Source organism: Panthera pardus, unplaced genomic scaffold (assembly GCF_024362965.1).
Source record: "Panthera pardus isolate Hobbes unplaced genomic scaffold, ASM2436296v1 HiC_scaffold_24, whole genome shotgun sequence".
Taxonomy (NCBI): domain Eukaryota; kingdom Metazoa; phylum Chordata; class Mammalia; order Carnivora; family Felidae; genus Panthera; species Panthera pardus.
In genome coordinates, this window is record NW_026526810.1 from 54,938,321 (window position 1) to 54,963,215 (window position 24,895).

The 24,895-nt window shown below is 39.1% G+C and overlaps 1 protein-coding gene and 1 non-coding gene across 5 annotated transcripts in view; one reads left to right on the plus strand and one right to left on the minus strand.

The window, feature by feature from the left end:
• The window catches only part of KNL1 (kinetochore scaffold 1), a 67,072-nt gene extending 55,715 nt beyond the window's left edge, over positions 1-11,357 (minus strand). The window contains exons 1-5 of one of the 4 annotated variants that reach the window (XM_019442547.2): positions 11,010-11,357; positions 10,671-10,792; positions 4,804-4,858; positions 3,667-3,706; positions 2,710-2,769 (exon numbers count right to left, since the gene is read on the minus strand). In XM_019442547.2, the coding sequence (XP_019298092.2) occupies positions 2,710-2,769; positions 3,667-3,706; positions 4,804-4,838 (135 nt within the window). In that variant the 5' untranslated portion in view covers positions 4,839-4,858; positions 10,671-10,792; positions 11,010-11,357. Of the gene's footprint in view, positions 1-2,709; positions 2,770-3,666; positions 3,707-4,803; positions 4,859-10,670 lie in introns of all 4 variants that reach the window. The other 3 variants (XM_019442545.2, XM_019442548.2, XM_019442546.2) reach the window with 3 other exon arrangements.
• Positions 11,358-11,476: 119 nt separating this feature from the next.
• On the plus strand, positions 11,477-11,558 carry TRNAS-GCU (transfer RNA serine (anticodon GCU)). The gene has a single exon. It is a non-coding gene; the product is annotated as a tRNA-Ser (tRNA).
• The last annotated feature ends 13,337 nt before the right edge of the window (positions 11,559-24,895 follow it).

A 24,895-nucleotide genomic window follows, 5' to 3' on the forward strand; every position in this document is an offset into this window, starting at 1 on the left:
GAGAATCCCAAGCAGGCTCTGCACGTACAGTGCAGGGGCTTGAACTCACTAACTGTCAGATCATGACCTGAGCCGAGATCAAGAGTTCCACGCTTAACCAATTACCCTACTCAGGCACTCCATCTTTTTTTTCTTTCTTTCTTTCTTTTTTTTTTTTTTTTTGAGAAAGAGATTGCGAGAGCAATTAGGGGAGACAGGCAAAGTTAATCTTTTTAAATTTTTGAAAATTTTTTTAATGTTTATTTATTTTTGAGACAGAGTATGAGTGGGGGAAGGTCAGAGAAAGAGGGGGACACAGAATCTGAAGGAGGCTCCAGGCTCAGCACAGAGCCAGAAGCAGGGCTCAAATTAACAGACCGCAAGATCATGACTTGAGCCAAAGTCGGACGCTTAACCAACTGAGCCACCCAGGCACCCCAGGCAAAGTTAATCTTAAGCAGGCTCCACATCCATCATGGAGTCCGATGTGAGGCTCAGTCTCATGATCATGAGATCATGCGAAATCAAATCAAATCAAATCAAGAGTTGAACGGACTTAGCCATGCAGGCATCCCAAAGATTTTATTTTAAGTAATCTCTACACCCAACATAGGAGTTGAACTCACAACTCCAAGATCAAGTCACAAGCTCTACCAACTGAGCCAGCCAGGTACCCCTTCTGTTGTTTTTTACAGTAGCCATAGTAATGGATATGAGCTGATATCTCACTGTGGTTTTGATTTGCACTTCTCTATTAGTGATGCTGAGCATTTTTTCATTATAAAACACTATTTTTTTCTCTCATTTTCCTTAACAAGAGCAAACATTTTTACTCACATAGATACCAAACACAAAAAGCAAAAGACAGAAACAAACAAAATCCACAGAGACTTTTATTATGTTAATTCTTAATATTTGAGTGTGTCTTATTATAACAAAGAATCAGGAATGTTCATCCTCTCTGTTAATAGCCTAGCAAACATTACAACTGGCCTTGAGCTTACTAGGACAATAATAATGACATAGTAAATACTGAAACTAACAGATACTAGTATACTTCTTACTTTAAAAAAAAAAAAAAAAAAAAGAAGGGGTACCTGAGTGGCTCAGTCCATTAAACCTCCAACTCTTGATTTCGGCTCAGGTCATGATCTCACAGTTCATGAGATCAAAACCTGTGTCAGGCTCTGCGCTGGCAGCATGGAGCCTACTTGGGATTCTCTTTCTCTGCCCCTCTCTCTGCCCCTCCCCAGCCCATGCTCTCTCACTCTTTCTCTCTCAAAATAAATAAGCTTTAAAAAAATAATAAAAAATAAAAAAAGGAAAAAGAAAAACTGAAATTTGTGTGGTATACTGGAAAGAGCACTGAGCTAGAAATTAGTAGATTAGAGCTCAAATTTGAAGTCTGCCACTAACTACGTGTACTTGGACAAAAATTTAACCTCTTTGGACCTTATATTTCTCATCTATAAAAAATAAACATTTTTAAAAAAATAAGCAATTGGATTTAAGATTACTGTTGAGGTCCTATTGGTTTTAAAGCTTTAGGAGTCTATGAATCTGTTATTTACTTATTCAATGTTCACTAAGTTTTTAACACACACACACACACACACACACACACACACACACACACACACACACAGCTCCTGTCCTGAGTGATGAAAAAATAATGGTAAAGGAAACAAATATAGCCCCTACTCTATACTGGGAATTATGGTGACAAAGATACTGAAACAAAAAATCTATACAAATATAAAATTCAAAGTGTGATGAGTGTTATGAAGGAAAATTGTATTAAAAAAAAAAACTAATCTAGCCTAAGAATCGGGAAAGATTACTTTGAGGAAGTATATTTGAAACCTGAAGGATCAGTTAAAATTAGTCAGATAAAGCACTGGGTAGAGAGAAAGCCTTGTAGGTAGAATGTATGCAGAGGCCCTGAGGCAGGAAAAAGCTTTATGTATTTGAGAAAGATTAGAGAGGCCGAAGTAGAGTGAACATTCAAAATTATATGGTCTCCAAAACTATATGCATTTCATCAGTCAACAAAATGTACTGAAAGTCAACTATACCAGGAAAAATAAATTGAAAAAACACATGATAAAGTACCCACCCTTAAAGAGTTCTCCATTTAGAATAGACATCAGCAGACAATTAGAAGATATTGAGGGATGATTTTTTGAGAGAAGTGATACCAAAATTGAGTCTTAAAGGGTAAACAGGAATTACCAAATAAAGAGGGCTACAGATTTACGATAAAGTTTGATAAAATATTAATTGTAGAATCTAAGGGATGACTATATGAGCATTCACTCTAAAATTCCTGCTACTTCTCAAAATGTTTGAAAAAAGTTTTTAATAGAATGTTGGGAAGACAAAGAAGAATGAAGGACTAACCACCTAAACGAAGGAAATATCATATGTAAATTCTTACAGGCTTGACAGTCTGTGTCATGTTTGCAGAATAGTAAGCAATCCTGAATGGTGAGATACATGTGTGAGAGTGGGAAGTAAGAAGGTTGGAAAAGTAAATGGGGGTTAAAAATCAAGAGTGCCAGCTTACTCAAGAGTTTGGATTTTAACCTGAGGGTCATGGAATGCTTATTTGTACACATTCAACTAAAAATCATTTGTGATGTCTGTCTTCGTATAGCTAATAAATTCCTGACTGTTAAAATTATCACTGAAAATAGTCATCTATATAAAGCATTTGCACTAGAGACTTACCGGAACTGTTTCATTCCCACCTCTGAGATCCTGAAGAGGACTCCTTGGGGGTTTCAAAATCTAGAAGAATTAGAATTATTCAATAAAATCTGGCATATCCATTAATAATCAGTTCAAGTTATATCATAAGGAGAAAGGTAGAGATGTTAAAATTTCTGTGAAAGCCTCTAAAACTCCTCAAATTCATACTGTGCAGTGCTATACTCTGTGGCTGGTTTAAATACTCGGTATCTACTCCCTTCTCCCTGCCCACCCACCTCAATTATTTTGCCTACCTTCATCTCATGTGCTCTGGGTAAGCCCCACCCCAACCCTAGGGTACAACATGTAGCCCTGGTCTATAACAATGTGCACATGATATTCTCTCATCATTAGTGAGCGGTTCAGGAATGAGGACTTGACCTATAACAAGATAATTGAGCCAATATGATTCGATCCTGAGTCTTGTTTTTGTTTTATCTTGAGGAAACAGACACTTTTTCATTTAGGACCTGAAACTGGAAGTTGGGAGAGCTATATGTAGTAATCATTGGGAGAGAGCCTGTCTGACATTGGAGATTATACAGAGGAAGCAATCAGTAGAAAAGTGAGAAAAAAATCCTAGTATTGGTGATATTATTGGAACCCCTGTTAAGTTGTGCTAAAAGTCATCGTTCTGTTTGGATAAATTTTGTGCTAAAATCAGTTTGAGTTGGATTTTTTGTGTCTTACTACACTGTTTAAATACATTTTTTAACTTTAGCGCAGTATAATTTACATAGCATACAATTGATAAAATTACTAAGAAATTAATAAAATACAAACTTTAGTATATTTACAGAATTGTGTAACCAATTAAATATTTCAGTCTTTTATCCAGAGAGCAAAGTGGAGCCAGATGGTGATGCTATAGTCAAAATTACTGTGGCATATAGTCATCATTCAAAAAAAAGGTAACAATTATTAAATATTTCTTACTGAGGAATGTCTTCTTCTAAGAGGTCTCTCCATATTGTCACTGAAAAAGGAAAAAAAAATTTACAGACATGTTGATGAAAGACTGAATTTTCAAAAGCCATCATCACAGCATCCTTAAATCGGCCATCACTTTCAATTAACACATGGCATCACTTTCACTTAGCAAAATTTATATGACGTTAAATTCAGTATTTAGAAAGTCAGTGTTTTAAAAATACTTACGTGTACTACAAGAATATCTTTTGAAATAACCATGAGTACAACATAATGTACCATATATACAGAGGTACAATTAAAAATTTTTTTAATGTTTATTTTTGAGAGACAGAGAGAGCACGGACAGGGGAGGGGCAGTGAGGGAAGACACAATCCGAAGCAGGCTCGAAGCTCTGAGTTGTTAGCATAGAGCCCAATGTGGGGCTCAAACCCACGAACCGTGAGATCATGACCTGAGCTGAATTCAGACGCTTAACCGACTGAGCCACCCAGGTGCCCCCCAGAGGTACAATTATAAGATAAATGGGTCATAAACCAAGAGACTCTAGCTCTGGTTTTACTACTGTGTGATTTTTAGAGCGGTTTTGAAAATTAAAATGCCTATGGAGGTCAAACAGATAATTTAGTAAATGCAAGAAAAACAGGCAGTGTTGAGATGATAAAGGAGAGCTCCTGCTTAGTCTAATGGTCACAGTCATGACTCTGATCAGGTTAGTGGTTGCCACAAGAATATAAGCCCAGTGTTGCTACACTCAATTTTTCAAGAGAAAATTTTAGCAACTAATCCAAGAATGTAAAAACATTGTTTAAGGGGGAAAAAAAAAAGAAGTGTGTAGGCTATAAACACGCCACCAATTTGTGATGCCAATTTTAGACCAATCACTTCATTTCCTTGGGCCTTAATTTTCCCATCCTTAAATTGAAGGGATGGGAGGTGGTCTCTAAAGTCCCTCTTAATTTTGACGCTAGATATATAAACACAAAGATAAGGCAAAGAGAGCTATGACTTTGTAACATTTACTTCTTTTCCTTGGAGCAAAATGGAAAAAGATTTCAGAAGTTATCAGTTGTTCTTACTAATAGGAAAAGTATCTTTCTCTGACAGAATTTAACATTTTTAGTTACACTGCATGAACTTACTTTTCTTCATTAGCTTCTGAAGACATCCCATCCATTTTTTGAAGAAAATCTTTTTCTGAAACAAATATACAACATTAGAAAAGGTGAGAAAGAAAGAAAAGAAATTAAAAACTATGAAGAGATTAATAGCAAAGTTGTGACTTCAGAATTACTTTCTGGGGGAAGACCAAAAAAAAGGGAAGCAAAAGCTATACAATGAGGCTATAAAACAAGAGAAATTTTGAGTTTAAACTACCCCTTTATAATTAATACTCCTGGATAATTCTCATATTCAAGATAAAATCAGTGACTAACTTTGATTGGGATGAGATGGGTATTAATATTTCAAATAAAAATTCACCTTAGTTATAAGAATTTGTGGATTATATAATAATTCAATCCCCAAATGAAATCAATTAGGTATCAAAATACATAATATACGTATTTATGTTATGAAAATTCAACCTGTGAGTACTTAGCAAAAAATCTTTAAGACATGAAAATAACATTTAAAAAGTGTAGCTGAGGGGAGCCTGGGTGGCTCAGTCGGTTGTGCACTGACTTCGGCTAAGGCCATGATCTAATGGTTCATGAGTTTGAGCCCTGCACGGGGGCCACTGCTGTCAGTGCAGAGCTCGCTTCAGATCCTCTGTCCCCTTCTCTCTCTGCCCCTCCCCCATTTGCACATTCTCTCTCTAAAATATAAATAGCAAAAAATAAAATAAAATAAAAAGTGTAGCTGATTATGCTTATAATTCCACTCAATGAATATTTCTCTTTCCAAATGTGAAATAAGAGACATAAGCTGAAGTTTCCTCAACTGGTCTTAGTTCCTATCTACACATAACTATACTAAATGCATTAACTTTATTATTATTATTATTATTATTATTATTATTATTTAGAGAGAGTGTGTGTGTATGCCCAGGAGAGGGGCAGAGGGAGGGAGGGAGAGGGAGAGGGAGAGGGAGAGGGAGAGGGAGAGGGAGAGGGAGAGGGAGAGGGAGAGGGAGAGGGAGAGAGGGAGAGAGGGAGAGAGGGAGAGAGGGAGAGAGGGAGAGAGGGAGAGAGGGAGAGAGGGAGAGGGAGAGGGAGAGAGGGAGAGAGGGAGAGAGGGAGAGAGGGAGAGAGGGAGAGGGAGAGAGGGAGAGAGGGAGAGAGGGGGAGAGGGGGAGAGAGAGAGAGAGAGAGAGAGAGAGAGAGAGAGAGAGAGAGAGAATCCTAACCACGCTCCACACCCAGCACGGAGACCAACAAGGGGCTGTATCCCATGACCCCAGGATCATGACCTGAGCCAGCATCATGACCTGAGCCGAAATAATGAGTAGGACGCTCAACCAACAGAGCCAGTCAGGCACCCTATGCATTAACTTTAGAACCTCACCTCTGTGTTAAGAAAAAATTCTACTGCAGACTTCAGAGAACAGAATAGCTACATATTTTATCCAACAGTATTAGCATTTCTACCACATCATTAATTCCATATACATAAACTATTCCATCAAAGTTCTTATTTTAGAAGTAAAACAAAAGAAAATGCCAAAAAAACCCAGATACTTAAAAGATATTTTACATGCTTTCATCATATATAACAAAAGCCAAGGGGCAATAGTTCATAATGAATCTGAACTTCAAACTGAAACAAAAATCTGCTTTTTTAATATCAATTTATTCAATTAGCTGTCAATATAGCAAGATGATGGGCATCTATTAGAATTTGATTTCAGACCCTCTCCTTTCATCCTCCATAACTTTCTCAATTTGTTTATCCATTCTTCTGGTTTCACTTACTCCTGCTCACATATAATACCCATACCTACTTACAATATTTCTAGAAGTTGATTTTTCAAGATAATTTTTTAAAAATAGCAGCCCCCTGCACTTCACTATTCTCCTTAAAAGCAACCACTTTTACCATTTTAGGGTAATTATTTTGTATTTAATGAAAGCTCTTACTTGCAACCATCTCCACCTCACATACACACCCACCCCCACACCAAATAAGTACAGTACCAGAAAGGAAATATCACATGCTAATTTCAGCACCATAAATATAAAAATCCTAAATAGATAGCACAAAGAAGCCAACAATTTGTAAAGAGAATAATACATCTTAGTCATATTGGTTTTATTCCAGTAATGCAAAACTTGCTCAACATTAGAAAATCAACTTTACAATTTGCCATACCAACAGATCAAATGGAAAAATCATAAGATCATCTCAGATGAAAAAAGTTTGACTTTAACATCCTTTCATGTTTAAAAAAAGAAGAGCCTAACAAACTAGGAAGAGAGGATAAATTCCTTAATCTAACAAGCCATATCTATTTAAAAAACCAACAGCATACATCAACTTAATGGTGAAACTGAACATCTCCCTCTGGGATTAAACAAGTAGCACACCTATTTCCAATTCTGTTATTCACAAAATCTTAGTAGTTCTTTTTCCAATATATATCCCACATGCATTATATATATCCAAATGCATTCACTTCTATCTTCGGTGCCCCCAACATAGTTCAAGCTACAATTACCTCTCATGTAAACTATTGCAAAATGCACCTAATGGTCTCCCTACTTTCATTCCAATCCCCCATAGTCCCTTATTTACATAGACAGTTATCTTTTTTTTTTAAGCTTTATTTATCTTGAGAGAGATAGAGACTGTGTGAAGGGGGGAGGGGAGAGGAGGTGAGGGGGGGGGGTGGAGAGAGAGAGAGAGAGAGAGAGAGAGAATATCCCAAGCAGGCTCCATGCTGTCAGTGCAGCAGTGCGCAGCCCAACCCAGGGCTTGTTCCCATGAACCGTGAGATCATGACCTGAGCCGAAACCAAGAGATAGTGGCTTAACCAACTGAGCCACCCAAGTACCCTGACAGTTATCTTCTTAAACATAAGTTACATCTAAGAGACTCACCTACTTAAAACCCTTCAATGGCTTCCCATAGTACTGAGAATAAACTCTTCACCAGGATTTACAAAGCTCTACAAGATCTGGTCTCCACCTGCCTCTCAGACTTCACACTTCACCTGATGCTACTGTCTTCCTCACTATGCTAGCCACATTGGCATTTCCATTCCTGCACACACAAAGCTCTTTCCCGAGCCACTGAATTTATATTTGTTATTCTCTTTTGGCAAAAAAAAGCCACGAAAAGCACCCTTTGTAGCATTGTGTATGTCTCTTTTGTAGCATTACCACAACTACAATTTAAAAGTCTGTTACGTAAAGTAATTATTCCTGTTACTTCCCCAAACTACCTATGACCCATTAATAAACCCTATGAGAATAAGGCTGGTGTCTCTTACCCTCACTATTATATTCTGAGAAACTAGCACATGCTTTGTACATAATAGGAGCTCAATAAATATTTGAATGAGTAATTAAGAAACAATTCTTTTAAGTTACCTCTACCATCACTGACTTCCATAGTTTTTCTCCTTTCGAGAATATTTTTAAATTCAGTGACACATTCAAAATTCACAGAGGGGCGCCTGGGTGACTCAGTCGGTTAAGTGTTGGCCTTTGGCTCTGGTCATCATCTTATGGGTTCATGAATTCAAGTCCCACATGGGGCTCTGTGCTGACAGCTCAGAGCCTGGAGCCTGCTTCAGATTCTGTGTCTCCCTCTCTCTCTACCCCTCCCCAACTCACACTCTATCAAGAATAAATATAAACATTTTTTAAAATGTTTAAATAAAAAAAACAAAATTCACAGATAAAAATATTAAATACTATAAAATCAAGATCACCTAAACATCTTCACTGTTTGAAATAGTCCTATCTAACCTGCAGACCTACTGGTCTGCAGCACTTAATTAAATGAGATTCAAAGCTTATTTAGGTCCTCCTTTAAAAAAAAATTGTTATATAACTGTAAGTTCCACTTTCAACAGAAATAGGTACCCCAGATCATGTTAAGCTTCATTTATAAAATGCTGTTATGGTTGAACTCTTTATTGCTCTCACATTAACTAATTATTGATTGGTTGTAAAAGTGTGCACCTGGCACCCAAGGGTGCTACAGCATACTCACAGAAGCGTCCTAGGATTTTAAATTTTTGAGAGAAACAGCAATTCTTGACATCTGTCAGGCACCATGAATACTATTTGTTCAAAACAGTACCCATTTGTATTACATTAGTTTTGATAACATATTATTGCCAAGTTGGATTTTTGGCAGTCACTATGATATGAAGCACATATTTTTTATCAACATGGTACAGGAGACGAGGGTGGCAGTGTCCAGTATGATTCCAAGATTTGAGAAGTTGTGTAGTGTTCAACAGGCAAACATATCCAATTAGTAAATAATTGAGATTACTTAAGAAGAAAATATATTATCTTTTCCTTCAATTTATGCATATTATTTTTTTTTCAAATGGCTACTAAGCAGTTAGGACACAAATTTATTACAACTTAATTTTTTAAGTTGTTCGGACCTAATGACTTAATAAATGGAACTATTATGTGTTTTTTGTTTTTTGTGTGTGTTTGTTGTTGTTGTTGTTGTTGTTGTTTGACCTTCGGGCACCTTGAGCCAAAAAAGTTTGGTAATTACTAGTCTAAATAATCCAGAGGTGTGCAAACTACAGCTACTGGGCCAAAGGAGCCCTTATATGAGTGTTTTTTCTTACATTTTCAATGGGTTGTAGAAGACAAAAGAAAAAGAACACAAAACAAAAAACAAAGAATATGCAACAGAGACCATGCTGGTGACCAGGTGACCACGTAGACTGCAAAACGTGAAATATTTTCTACCTGGCTCTTTGCCTACTCCTACATTTACACTACCAATACCTAGAGTTAAGGTATTCCATGGTGTCCACTAATATAGGCTCTAGACTTGTGCTGTCCAATACAATAGCTATTTAAATTTAATTTAAAAGAAATAAAATTGAAAATTCGGTTCTTCACTCACAATGGCCACATTTCAGGCATTCAGTTGTCATTTGTGACTAATGGTAACCATATTGGGCAGCACAAATCTAAAACCTTACCATTATCACTGAAATCTTTATTGGACAGCATTATCAATATCTAGAGCATCTTCTATGCTCTTATTTAGCATCAAACACGTCATTGATACTACCATTCCAAACATTGTATCTGTCATCTTCTATACATTTCCAGCCATTCATTCACGCAGTTAAAAAGAATTATACTGCTTTGAACCCACCCTTTAATTAGCAAAATTTTAGGCTGACTCGACTCTGCAAAGCATCCTTCTCTACAAGTGCCACCTCATATGCCCCTTTCTCCACAAAGCCCCTTTTAGTCTCCAGTGCCTAAAGCATCCAATAAGCTTTCCCCTTCCCGTGCTCCCTTACCACCTTACAATTTCCTATCATCCTTTACATTATCTTGTATTCTAAATATTTGTGTATATTAATCATTTCCCTTTCTGGACTGTGTGTAAACTCCTCCAGATTAGGGACTCTGCATCATTGCTCCCGGCCCTAGCACAAGACAAGGAACCCAATAAATATCTGAGGAATTCGAGTGATCCAATTCAACTGAAGTGAAAAGCTCTGCTCTGGTTTTCTCTGTCGTATCTCTACAACTTTATCTCTAAAAATCCAATTGGCAATACTGTTTTGAGAAAATTTTTTCTTAAACTCTATTACTGAGATAAGCAGCAAGAAAAAGGGGGTTTAACTCCGAGCTACAAATGACACAGGGAGATTTGCCAAAACTCGCCTGCGGCGTACTGATACTGGCTTTATTTGTTAATGTTCTTGTTACTGCATGAAACCGAATGTCTGCTCAGTGCTGCTAAGCACACGGATCAGACACTGCAAATAAACTACGACCAGTAGAGCACTTAAAACCGCTCATCGCTGTCACTTCATTTATAGCTACGAAAAGACAGAGTGGGAAATACAAACCGCCGGGAGTCGCAGGGAGCGAGGAAGAGTCCGGGAGCGCTGACAGAAGAGATGGCAAGGCGGGGCGCCGCGGACCCGCAATCCAAGCAGGCCCGACGGGCCCAGGTGTGGAGGGAGAAGTGCTAGGGAGGAGAAAGGCGCACAAAGTGCAAGCCCGGGTGAGCAAAGGTCCCCCAAGCAGGCAGAAACTTCTACTCCCGGCCCAGCGCTTTCGGAGGCCGCCAAGGAAGAGGGAGGGAGCGTCCCCACCTCCGACCGCCGGGCCTTCAGAGCGCCCAGAAAAAACCTAAAGCCTCCGCCACGGAACCCTGGAACGAAAGAATCATTCTCTTTACCCACCGCAGTCCAAATGCTTGACAAATGCTCCTCAGACTTTTTTGGGGTCCGCGCGCTCCTCAGAAAGAGCCCGCAGCCACCCACCAACTTCACCTCACAACGCCCAGACTGCCTCAGTGAGGTATTCAAATCTAACCGCCTAGTTATTGCACATGCGCAAAGCTGCTCTACGCGTCGGCTCCGCCCCTTAGGCTCCGGAACAACCCAGTACCCGACTCCTTTAAGCAAACTTCTTTCCCAGTCTGTGTATCAGTTTTACTTCTTTCAAGGTTATCTCGTTTTCAACCGAATTTTCCTTGGTCCCTCCCCATTATAGATCCCTCACATTGCGGGAGCAGCCATCTTCTTTTGATTACTTGCTATAACAATATCGGATCTTTGTTTCCGTACAAAATGGCGACTTCCATAACATTGCGTCATATCCCCCTAGTATTACTCCCTATAGCTACCAGGAAGCACTAGGCTTCTGGGACGAGGTGGCCGAGTGGTTAAGGCGATGGACTGCTAATCCATTGTGCTCTGCACGCGTGGGTTCGAATCCCATCCTCGTCGAACGCAGCTTTTTGCCTCGGACTGACGTAAATTATGCGAGTGAAAATAGTTGGCAATTCCAGTTACGGATTTACTAGTCAATTTATTCTGGCGTCACCAATGTCAGGTTTGGCCAAAAGCTGTCTTTTGGAGCACTCTCACCTCACAGATAAAGAAGACAGGGAAAGAAACATTCCAGAACACATGTGTGCTTGATTTAGTTTCTTTTTATATGAAACAAGCAACAGTGCATAGAATTCTACCGTTATTGCCATCCCTACATATTCCAATGCTGGTCTGCTCCGTCTTAATTAACCTAGCTTCTGAGTGAGGGAGTTTAATTGCTATAAACTCTGACCCCAAGGTTTTTAATACCTGTCCTTGCTATGAAATACCAGGTTTCACTGCAAAAGCCACTTGGAGGCACAGTGTTGAAGATTCTCTTCCAGCTCCCAGCAGGCTGCATGTGCTCAAGAAAAGTATACACTGGGAAACATTAAAAAGATGTTGACAACATATGGAACCTTGGCAGTATCTAGAAGCCAGAGAGCGAAGACCTGAAACACGGCTACCTTCCCAGAAAAGAAAGTGTTAAACTCTCTCTCAGATTTAAGCTGAGAGGGAGGCACAGGGGAGAGAAAAAGAATAGAGAGGGGTTCTCCTCTTCAAAGGTCATCAGGCAGATTTATTCAACTCATATTTAGCCTTTGTTTATCCTCTATTTATTATCTACAGGCGCCACAATGAATTACATCACTTTAACTCATCATAACCCTATGATCATGATAGACATTTTTATTACTCCTTTTTACAGATGAGTACACTGAAAGATAAGTTTGTCGGAGGCTATACAGCTTCTGTAACTGTGTAAGAAAGGGCAGTGTAACTCAAGTCTGTCCAACTCCAGTGGGTCTTAATCAGCATCCAATACCATGACAGAGATTAGTATTTAGTGCTCATTAATCCCTTGCAGAAATGATTTACATGTTCTCTCTCTCACAAGGCTGAGCACGCTGCATAGTGCCACAGAACCTGGCACCTGGCTGGTGCTTCCGCAAGGTTTGCAGCACTGAGAGTGGAAGGCAGAAGCCCCTGCTCTGCTGGCACCACTGGTTCCGCCCTCCTTAAATCCAAATCCCTTGGGAATATTGATGCCTCCCTGAGTTGAGGGCTTTGGCTCACCCCAGCAACTGTCTTCAGTCTTGCTCTTTCAATCCATTCACCACCCTGCTGTTAAGAAAGGTTTTCGGTCTGATTTCCACACACTCATAAAGTGTCTATGGATAGAATTCAATTGGTTATTTGGTTGGAGGAAAAAATGCATCTTTATTTTCACTAATCTATCATTGAAAGCACTGCCTTCAGTAAAGGTAAGCAACAAACTACAGTAATATTAACGTTGCCTGTGATTTTGTTACCGAGAGAAATCACAGATATTTTAATAAATTTTTATATCCCCTTACATGCTCATAACTATTTCAAAATAATAGTTATTACACTTGCCAATACATCTTGTAATGTTACACATTCCTGAAGATACATACATTATTATATTATTGTAACACAGATTTTAAAAATATTTTGATAATTGTATTCCAACAGAAGTGTTGCCTTTGAATTCCAACAAACTTAATTTTATGCATTTAAAAACAATATTCTGAGAAGGGACCCAACGACTTCAGCAGACTGCCAAAGGGGTTTATGTCACAAAAACGGGTAAGAATCTCTGAGGAGACTTTTCTAAAGCACCGTGAAGATACTGACCTTAACCTGAACTAGGCCTTTCTCTCTCTACACAGATGCTGTTCCCACTCCTCTCCCTGGAACATGTTCCTACTCCCCTGTACCTCCTTCCAATTCACCCCTGCCTGGCTGGCTCCTGCTCCTCCTTCAGATCTCAGCTTAGACATCATCCACATCAACCAGCCTCCCCCTTGCCCTGCAACCTGCAGCTCCTTCTTGGATTCCCTGCAACTGGACCCTGTGCTCTCTCTGTTGCTGTGGGGCCTTTACACTCCTTCTAGTTGCTACTGTAACTCCCTGGGTTTCCCCCAGGACTTGCCAGACAGTTTTTCAATTGCCCATTAGGACTGCAACCTCTCTAAAGATTGGCAAGCCTGCATCATTTCTCTGAGTTTTGCCTGCTTCTGGCAGTGACCAGTGCCTATGGAAAACTTATAGTCTATTCATGAGTCCAGTCTGTACAAATAAAAAGCAAGTGGATTGCTTTCCCAAAGGAAAATCTTCAGCTGTAGAAATCCTGATAATACAAGGCACTGAAAGTGTCTGGAGAAAAAAAAAAAAAATGTGAGTGGAGGCTCACTTTTCCAGTCTTCAGTTCTTTACCTGTTTTCATGCTTAGTTCATTGTGGTTTCTTTCATATGAAATTGCAGTGATACTCGCCATGACAATCCCAGTTTTTGCATTTTCTATAATCTCTTGACCTGTAAGAACTGTGCCTATTTTAACTTTTTCTAAGAGAATCAAAAGAATCAAAAACGTCCCAGATTATTTAAAGGGCCACGATGGGCGCTGAGAAGGGCGGGGAGGGGGGCGGGTGGATCTTGGGTTAGCAACGGAAAAATAAATTTGTAGTACATCAGTAAAAAAGTTAGAGGCGCCATCTACTGGCGCAACTGCAACTGCAAGACTTGAACAAGGGACTTCTACAGGAATGCCTCCTACCTTTGGAAAGATCCCCCCATCACTCCCAGAAATTTGTCAATACACCACAGGTCAGGGAGACCATTCTCTATCAACACCGGGGTTCTTCTTCACAAGGCCTATCCTGAACTATTGCAGGACTCCTCAACCGCTGGAAGAACACAAGAGAAAAAATCATTGCACAGTCAAAAGCACTACCAAGATATTTCAGCTCTTTTACTTTTCAGTGCCAGGGAGTGGGTCTTCATTCTCCAAATCCAGTTTCAGGAAAACCCACTCTCTTCAAGAATGAGGTGCTCTGGGAAGAACTGTCCGGTGTTTAGTTGGTGACAGGACAGAGCTTTGAAGGAAGAACTGAAACCAAATGAAAAACAAATTTTTTTTGGTGTGCCTCCACTTTATTAACTCTTGCAAGGAAAACCCAGACCTTGAGCTGCAGGGCTCACAAAGATTGGTTTGGAGAGCCAGGCAATGACAGAAGTGAGTTTAGTCTGTTCCTCACCATTAGGAAGTATGGTCTCACTGGAGAACCAGTTATAGGAAAACAGTCATGACAAGGCCTGAAGAAGTTCGAGAGTGAATCTAGGTATTCTCTGTGCTGCAACACCAACCAGAAACATTTTTCTTTGCTCAAATAATTCCCTGAGCTGCATGCTATTATGTGAAAGCATCCCTCTTGCTATAACAGCTTCTGGGAATGCCTCCTGAGTTGAAAACTAAATAATATTTTCATATTGAAGATTAATAGAGCAAAAACTGAAAGTTTTTAGTAACCTTATGATAAAACTCAGTTTATAGTAACCTTGCTTAGGAAGGACAACATGAATAAATGCCAATAGACTGGGGAACAACACTTGCTAAATCCCTTTGCTTTGTGTCTTCTGCTGAGGTAGCTATGGATAATTAGCAAACAACAACCAGTTACACCTTTCCTTCCCATCACATTGAGGAGGAACAATGCCCCAGATTTCTAAAAAATTTCTTAATGTTTATTTATTTTTGAGAGAGAAAGGGAGAGAGGGAGAGTGTGCATGTGTGAGCCGGGGAGGGATGGGGAGGGGGATGCAGAGGGAGGACAGAGGATCCAAAGTGGGTTCTGTGCTGACAACAGAGAGCCCAACCTGGGGCTCAACCTCAGGAACCATGAGATCTCAAACTCAGGAACCATGAGATCATGACCTGAGCCAAAGTTGGAAGCCTAATTGACTGGCCTACCCAGGCACCTCCAGATTTCTAAATTTCTAAATTTCCATATGAAATCTTCCAGAAAGTAGTAAAACTGGATCAAATCCAACTCTAAAAGTGCAAGTTAATGGATGAAAGCAAGACCTGGGAATGTGACCAATGAGTCCAAGGAGTTAGCAACAGGAGCAATCATTTTTTTTTTAATTGTGATACTATAGGGCAGTAAGTTACTTTTTGTTTTTTTGTTAAGATTTTTAAAAGTTTATTTATTTATTTTGAGAGAGAGAGAAAAAGAAAGAGAGAGAATCCCAAGCAGGCTCCACACTGTCAGTGCAGAGATCATGATCTGAGCCAAAATCAAGAGTCAGATGCTTAACCAACTTAATCACCCAGGCACATGCCCCTGGGGCATTAAGTTTTTTGTTTCTCTTTGGGTCATTGATTTTGAGCATTTTTTTCCCTTTGGCTTTTTCAAAGATTCTGATTTTCTTTTTTTTATTTTCATTTTTTAATTAATTAATTTATTTATTTATTGAGAGACAGAGAGAGAAACAGACAGAGTGTGAGCAAGAGAGGGTCACAGAGAGAGAGAGGGACACACAGAATCTGAATGAAGCAGGCTCCAGGCTCTGAGCTATCAGCACAGAGCCGGATGCGGGGCTCAAACTCACAAACAGTGAGATCGGACCTGAGCCAAAGTTGGACGCTTAACTGACTGAGCCACCCAGGCGCCCCAAAGATTCTGATTTTCTTGAAATTCTTTTTTTTGTTTTTTTTTCAGTAGGCTTCAGGCCCAGCGCAGAGCCTGATGTGGGGCTTGAACTCACGACTCTGAGATTAAGACCTGAGCTGAAACCAACAGTCAGACTATCAACCAACTAAGACACCCAGGTGCCCTGATTTTCTTGAAATTCTTATCTAAATGTTTTGATTTACCTTTATCAGTTCCTTTAGTAAATATTTAGAAGTGTTACTGATGGACAAATGAAGGCTGCACTTGTTCTGAATTATGACAGCATACTGAGTGATTAAAATGGACTATTAAGGAGACAAAGTCATCTCAATTATCAACTTTCTGTTGATAACTAATATAGCTATGGATTTAGAATTCTGATTTTTTAATTCTTGAATGGCAGAGAAACTACATATGAATGTGAAAAAAGAAGTTTTTTGGGGCACCTGGGTCAGTCAGTTAAGCAACCGACTTTGGCTCAGGTCATGATCTCCCGGTCCATGAGTTCAAGCCCTGCATTGGGCTCTGTGCTGACAGCTCAGAGCCTGGAGCCTGTTTCAGATTCTGTGTTTCCCTCTCTCTGACCCTCCCCCGTTCATGCTCTGTCTCTCTTTGTCTCAAAAATAAATAAAGTTTAAAAAAGAAAAAACTTTTTTTCTAACTTTTAAAAAGTTGAGGGGTGCCTGGCTGGCTCAGTTGGTGGAGCATGAGACTCTTGATCTCAGGGCTGTGAGTTTTTGAGCCCCACAATGTATGTAGAGACTAAAAATAAAATCTTGGCACCTGGGTGGCTCAGTTGGTTAAGCATCTGACTTCGGCTCAGGTTATGATCTCACTGTTGGTGAGTTTGAACCCTGCATTGGGTGAGCATGAGCCCTGCTTCAGGTGAGCCCTGCTTCTCTCTCTCTCTCTCTCTCTCTCTCTCTCTCTCTCTCTCTGCCCTTCACACACTTGTGCCCTCTCTGTCTCTCTCAATATGAATGAATGAATAAGAAAATCTTTTTTAAAAAGTTGAAATGGATCCTTGACAATGGTTTCTGTGTACTTACTGAAAGGATCATTGCCAATAAAGTCTCCCTTCAATGACTGTCAGCAGTCATTTTTCGTGTAACCTAACAAGTAACAGAGGCAGCCGTTATTTCAGCATCATGGGCTAAACAGAATTGTCTTGTAGTTCTGGAGACTAGAAGTCTGAAATTAAGGTGCCAACAGGGCTGTGAGGGTGAATCTGTTCCACAATATTTTCCTAGCTTCTGGTGGTTTGCTGGCAATTCTTGGCATTCCTTGGCTTGTAAAATTCTTAATCCTTACAATTTTGCCTTGATTTTGATTCTGGAAAACTTAGCACTTAGGATCAGATACAAAGCTATTCTCTTTAAATTCTCAACCTACCTTAACTTCAACATTTAGAATGTTAGAAAGTTTATAGGAAAAAAGAACCAGAAAAATTGTATCATTTATTATTTTCTTGAATTAGTGAAGTATTTTCAAGAATCTGTGTCTAGATGCCATGATATGAAGTGTTAGGAAATACAAGGCACAGAGCTCTCTTTATGTCTGAAAGTATGCCAGATCTAGAACACAAAAGCCATAAACTGCTTTTAGATCCCTGTTCTTTTATGATAAAGAGCAGCGTTTGAATCTGCTAAGGCATATTAAAGTGGTCACTTTCACAAATTATTATATATTCCTTCTCATATTCTCTCAAATACCAGACATATAGAGTTCGCTTTCTACCCCTGGTGAAAGTGCCCGATGGCCTAGGCATGTGGGAGTGGTACCACCAGCTACAAAGAGGTCAATAGACCTTAGGAGTTAAGTGGTGGGGGACTAAAAGAGGAGGGTCACTATTTCAGAGATAACCAAAGGTTAAACAAAGAGACAAAAAGAAGTATTTTACTAACATTTTTTATATTTTTTATTTTGAAAGATATTATACATATATACGTAATATATATATGTATATTTATATATATATATGTTACATATATATGTAACAATACATATATACGTAATATACTGTGTATTCAATTTAAAGGAACAATAATAAAACCAATGCCATGTTAACATGACCCAGCTTAAGAAACAGAACATTAACAGCGCCTTTGAAGCTTCCTGTGTGCCCCTCCCTGCTGGAATCCTCCCACCAGAGATAACTACTAAATTTGGTGTTAATCATGCTCTTGCTTTTCTTAAGCAAATATACATGTATATATCCCTAAAAATTTGTCTTACTTGTTTTTGAATTTTATATAAATGGAATCATATTATATTCATTTATCTGTGACTTCTTCCATTCAACATTATTTTATCCATATAGTTCATTCACTTTCACTGTTCCTAAATATACAATTGTCTGAATATACAATTAGATATCCATTCTCTTATGGATAGGCATTTTGGTTGTCTCCAGTTTTTTGCTATTACAAGAATGCTGCTGTGAATATTCCCACACATGTCTCCTGGGGTACGTGTGCAAATGTTTCTCTGGTTACATAACTAGAAGTGGAATCATTAATTATGTGCATGTTCAACTTTACTAGGCAATTCTTAACAGTTTGGTGTGGTTAACAGCTGATAAAAATGTTGCAGTTTTGTAAATTTGGACAAGCTTCAAATGAAAGGAAGAGAGTACCCAGAGGATTGGGAGGGGAAGAAAACAATAATCATAAGCATAGAGAATATTGTTTACTATGTACAAAGCAAGTGTTCTTTTTAATTTTTAATTTTTAAAAATTTACATCCAAGTTAGTTAGCATACAGTGCAATAATGATTTCAGGAATAGAATCCAGTGATTCATCCCCTACATGTAACACCGAGGGCTCATCCCAACAAGGGTCTTCCTTAATGCCACTAACCCATTTAGCCCATCCCCCCTCCCACAATCCCTCCAGCAACCCTCAGTTTGTTCTCTGTATTTAAGAGTCTCTTATGTTTTGTTCTCCTCCTTGTTTTTATCTTATTTTTGCTTCCCTTTCCTTATGTTCATCTGTTTTGTATCTTAAATTCCACGAGTGAAGTCATAACGATATTTGTCTTTCTCTAATTTCACTTAATGTAATACCCTCTAGTTCCATCCACACAGTTGCAAATGGCAAGATTTCACTCTTTTTGATTGCTGAATAACACTCCATTGAATATTTATACCACATCTTCTTTACCCATTCATCTGTCAATGGGTATTTGGGCTCTTTCCATACTTGGGCTATTGTCGATAGTGCTACTATAAACTATTGTCAATAGTGCATGTGCTCCTTTGAAACAGCACACCTGTATCCCTTGGATAAATACCTAGTAGTGCAGTTGCTGGGTTGTAGGGTAGTTCTATTTTTAATATTTTGAGGAACCTCCATACTGTTTTCCAGATTGGCTGCACCAGTTTGCATTCCCACCAGAAGTGCAAAAGCGTTCCTCTTTCTTCACATTCTCACCTGAGTTGTTAATTTTAGCCATTCTGACTGGTGTGAGGTGGTATCATTGTGGTATCATTTGTATTTCCTTGATGATGAGTGATGTTGAGAATTTTTCATGTGTCTGTTAGCCGTCTGGATGTCTTCTTTGGAAAAGTGTCTATTTGTGTTTTGCCCATTTCTTCACTGGATTATTTGTTTTCTTGGGTGTTGAGTTTGATAAGTTCTTTATAGTTTTTGGATACTAACCCTTTATCTGATAATGTCATTTGCAAATATTGTCTCCCATTCTGTTGGTTGCCTTTTAGTTTTGCTGATTGTTTCCTTAGCCATGCAGAAGCTTTTTCTCTTGATGCGTTCATTTTTGTTTTGTTTCCTTTGCCTCTGGAGACATGTTGAGTAAGAAGTTACTGCGGGCAAGGTCAAAGAGGTTTTTGCCTGCTTTCTCCTCTAGGATTTTGAGGCCTTCCTGTCTTACATTTAGGTCTTTCATCCATTTTGAGTTTATTTTTGTGTATGGTGTAAAAAAGTGGTCCAGGTTCAATCTTCCATATGTTGCCATCCAGTTTTCCCAACACCATTTCCTGAAGAGACTGTCTGTATTCCATTGGATATTCTTTCCTGCTCTGTCAAAGATTAGTTGGCCATATGTTTGTGGGTCCATTTCTGGGTTCTCTATTCTGTTCCATTGTTCCAAAAAACTAGTCTGTTTTTGTGCCACTGTTTTTGTGTCTTGATGATTACAGCTTTGCAATACATCTTGCAGTATGGAATTGTGATGCCTCCAGCTTTGATTTTCTTTTTCAGGATTGCTTTGGCTATTCAGGGTCTTTTCTGGTTCCATACAAATTTTAGGATAGTTTGTTCTAGCTCTGTGAAGAATGCTGGTGTTATTTTGATAGGGATTGCATTGAATACGTAGATTGCTTTGGGTAGTATCAATATTTTAACAATATTTATTCTTTCAATCCATGAACATGGAATATTTTTCTATTTTTTTGTATCTTCTTCAATTTCTTTCATAAGCTTTCTATATTTTTCAGTGTAAGTGTTCTTTTTTTAATGTTTATTTTTGGGAGAGAGAGTGAGAGAACATGCACAAGTGGGGGAGGGGCAGAAGAGGCTCTGAAGCGGGCTCTGCACTGACAGCAATGAACCCAATGTGGGGCTCAAATTCACAAACTGGGAGATCATGACCTGAGCCAAAGTCAGACCCTCAACAAACTGAGCCACCCAGGTGTCCCACAAAGCAAGTGTTTTAAGCAGAATGAGTGCTTTGGTGATGATATCTCTGACTGTAAACTTATCCATTTAAAACCTGGTCATATTCCTTAGGCTGCTCTGCTTTTGGTTTTCAATAATTCTATGTTCTACAAAATCCTCAGTCTTGGGTACCAGTGACCCAAAGGCCAAAGAGGCTATAAAATGAGCCCATTTTCTCTTTGGGAGAATAGGCTGACCCAAGCAAATCTAGGTCATTCATTGAGAGATTCAGACATTCCAGGAAACCCATGGTTCCAATCCACAGTTGGAACTAAAGCCAACCTTGAAAATGCAGCTGCCAGACCAGCTGTTTTAGTCACTGCATTCACCTGCTTCTGCCTCTCACACTGCTTACTGGAAGGAATGTAAACTGGTATAATCTTTTTTGGAGGCAGTTTGATATTACCTATCAATGAATATTTAAAGCTATCAACCTCATATTACACTAAAAATGTATTCTACAGAAACACTGGTACAACTACAAACAGATGTAAGGATGTTCACTACAGTTTATAATAATGAAAAATTGCAAACACCTAAAATTCCACCAATAGGGGATGGTTGAAATTATAGTGTAGTCACACAATGTGATGCAATGAAGCTATTAAAAAAGACGTTCCAGAAAAGCATGTTGCAGAACAATTTGTATGGCATGATCCTATTTTTATTAAAAAAATACATAAACATTTATGCATCTATAAATAGAAAACAGTCAGGAAGAGACCACTTAATTATTAAGAGTGGTAACCTCGAGAGTAGGGGTGAAGAGAGGGGGGCTATACTAAGAATTAAATTTCTAAAAAGGGTATTATGGGGCGCCTGCGTGGCTTATTCAGTTGAACTTCGGACTCCTGATTTCAGTTCAGGTCATGATCCCAGGGTCGTGGGATGGAACCCTGCATTGGGCTCTGCACTGAACATGGAGCCTGCTTCAGATTCCCTCTCTCTCCCTCTGCCCCTCTCCCCAGTTCACACACTCTCTCTCTAAAGTAAAAAACATAAATGAAAAAATTTAAAAAATTAAAAGGAGGCACCTGGGTAGCTCAGTCAGTTAAGCATCCGATGTTGGCTTATGTCATGATCTCACGGTTCATGAGTTTGAGCCCTGCATGGGGCTCTCTGCTGTCAGGGCAGAGCCCGCTTTGGATCTTCTATCTTCCAGTGTCTCTGCCCCTCCGCAGCTCTTTTTCTCTCTCTCTCAAAAATAAATAAACTTTAAAAAATGTTAAAAAAAATTAAAAGGATATATATTTTTTGATGCAAAAAGGTGATTTTATTAAAGCACGGGGACAGGAGCCATGGTCAGGAAGAGCTGCACCTAAAAGGATATCGTTTTACAAGGGGGAAAAACTATAGGAAAGATCAACTGGATTCAACCTGAGCTTCCTTAAGGCAATTCTAGCACTTAGCCCAGCATTTGACTTGACAAAGAGACCAATTACTACTATGTGCAAGATGGCAGAACACATGCATGTGCATGGACACACACACATAACCTGTTTGTTTGTTTGTTAATTTTTTTTTTTTAACATTTATTTATTTTTGAGACAGAGAGAGACAGAGCATGAGCGGGGGAGGGTCAGAGAGAGGGAGACACGGAATCTGAAACAGGCTCCAGGCTCCGAGCTGTCAGCACAGAGCCCGACGCGGGGCTCGAACTCACAAACTGCGAGATCATGACCTGGCTGAAGTCGGACGCCTAACCGACTGCGCCACCCAGGCGCCCCTATTTTTAGTTCATTTTAAATAGTATCAAAAAGAGTGCAGGTGCCTGGCTGGTTCAGTCAGAGGAGCATGTGACTCTTGACCTTGGGGTCATGAGTTCGAGTCCCACATGGAGTGTAGAGATTACTTAAATAAATAAAACTTAAAAAAAAGAATAAGATGCTTGAGAGTAAATTTAACCAAGGAGGTATAAGACTTGTATACTAGAAATGACAAAACGTTGCCAGAAGAAATTAAAGATCTAAAAAATTGGAAAGATATTCCATTCCATTTTCATGGATTGGAAGACTTAATAATGTTAAGATGGTAATATTACCTAAAATATTACCTGGGTGGCTCAGTCAGTTAAGCATCTGACTTTGGCTCAGGTCATGATCTCGCAGTTCAGGAGTCCAAGCCCCATGTCAGGCACCGTGCTGACAGCTTGGAGCCTGGAGCCTGCTTCAGATTCTGTGTGTCTCTCTCTGTCCCTCCCCTGCTCGTGCTCTGTCTCTCTCAAAAACAAATAAAAATATTAAAAATAATTTGTAGATTCAATTCAATCCCTATCAAATTCCTATCAGCCTCACAGTCAACAAAAGGAAAAACAGACAAAAGGGACTACATCAAACTTAAGAAACTTTTGTGGATCAAAGGACATAATCAATAAAATAAAAGGCAGCCTATGGAATGGGAGAAAATATTCATAAGCCATGTATCTGATAAGGGGTTAATATCCAGAATACGTAAAACTCCTACAATTTAGGGACAAAAAAAAAAAAAAAAATCAAACAACCTGATTGAAAAATGCACAAAGTATTTGAACAGACATTTTTCTAAATGAGGTACAAAAGGCCAACAAGAAAATGAAAAGATGTTCAATGTCACTAATCATCAGGGAAATGCAAACCAAAACTACAATTAAATGACACCTCACACCCACATAAAAAGAAAACCCAAACAACAAAAAATAACAAGGGTTGACAAGGATGTGGAGAAATTAGAACACTTGTACATTGTTAACAGCATTGTAAAAAAGATGAAACTGGTATGGAAAACAGTATGGTGGCTCCTCAAAAAATTAAAAATAGAAATACCATACAATCTAACAATCCTATTTCTTGATATATACTCAGAAGAATTGAATGCAGGGTCTTCTTTTTTAAAAGCTTATTTATTTATTTTGGGGGAGAGGGGCAGAGAGAGGGAGAAAGAGAATCCCAAGAAGCCTCTGTACTATCAGCCCAGAACCTGATGCAGGGCTTGATCCCCAAAACCCATGAAATCATGACCTGAGCTGAAATCAAATGTCGGACATTTAACTGAGACACTCAGGTGCCCAGAAGCAGAGTCTTAAAGAGATATTTGTTCACAGCAGCATTATTTATGAAGGCTAACAGGTGGAAGCAGCCCAAGTGTCCATCAGCAGATGAATGGATAAACAAAATGTGGTACATACGTACAGTCTTAAAAAGGAAGAGATCCCGTCACAAGCTACGACATGGATGAACCTTGAGGACATTAAGCTAATGAAATGAGCCAATCACAAAAAGACAAATACCGCATGATTCCACTTATATGAGGTATCTAAAATAGTCAAGTTCATAGAAACAGAAAGTAGAATGGTGGTTGCCAGAGCCTGGAAGGAAGGGAAGAGAGGGGAGTTGTAGTTTAAAGGGTATAGAGTTTTAGTCATGCAAGATGAAAAAGTCCTGGAGATCTGTTTCACAACAATGTAAATATAATTAACATTATTGAACTGTACACTTAAAAAATAGCTAGGATGGTAAATTTTATGTCATGTAATTTTTACCAAAATAAAGATTTAATTTTTTCAAATATTTATTTTTGAGAGAGAGAGAAAGACAGAGACATCAGTGTGGGAGAGGCAGAGAGTGAAGGAAGACAGAGGATCCTAATCAGGCTCCGTGCTGACAGCACAGAGCTGGATGATGGGCTCGAACTCATGAACCATGAGATCATGACCTGAGCCAAAATTGGACACTTAACAGACTGAGCCACCCAGGTGCCCCCCAAAATTTGATTTTTAAAATCCCACTAGCCTTTTTGCAGGAATGGAAAAGTTTATCTTAAAATTCGTAAGAAATCAAGAGACTTGAAGAGCCAAAACAGTCTTGAAAAAGTTGGAAGACTCACTGTTCCTGATTTCAAAACTTATTACAAAGGGCATCTGGGTGGCTCAATCATCTGAGAGACTGACTTCGACTCAGGTCCTGATCTCGCAGTTCGTGAGATTGAGCCCCGAGTTGGGCTCTGCACTGGCAACACAGAGCCTGCTTGGGATTGTCTCTCCCCCTCCCTCTGCCCCTCCCTTGTTCATGTGCATGCACTCCCTCTCTAAATAAATAAACATTAAAAAAATCAAACCCAATGGCC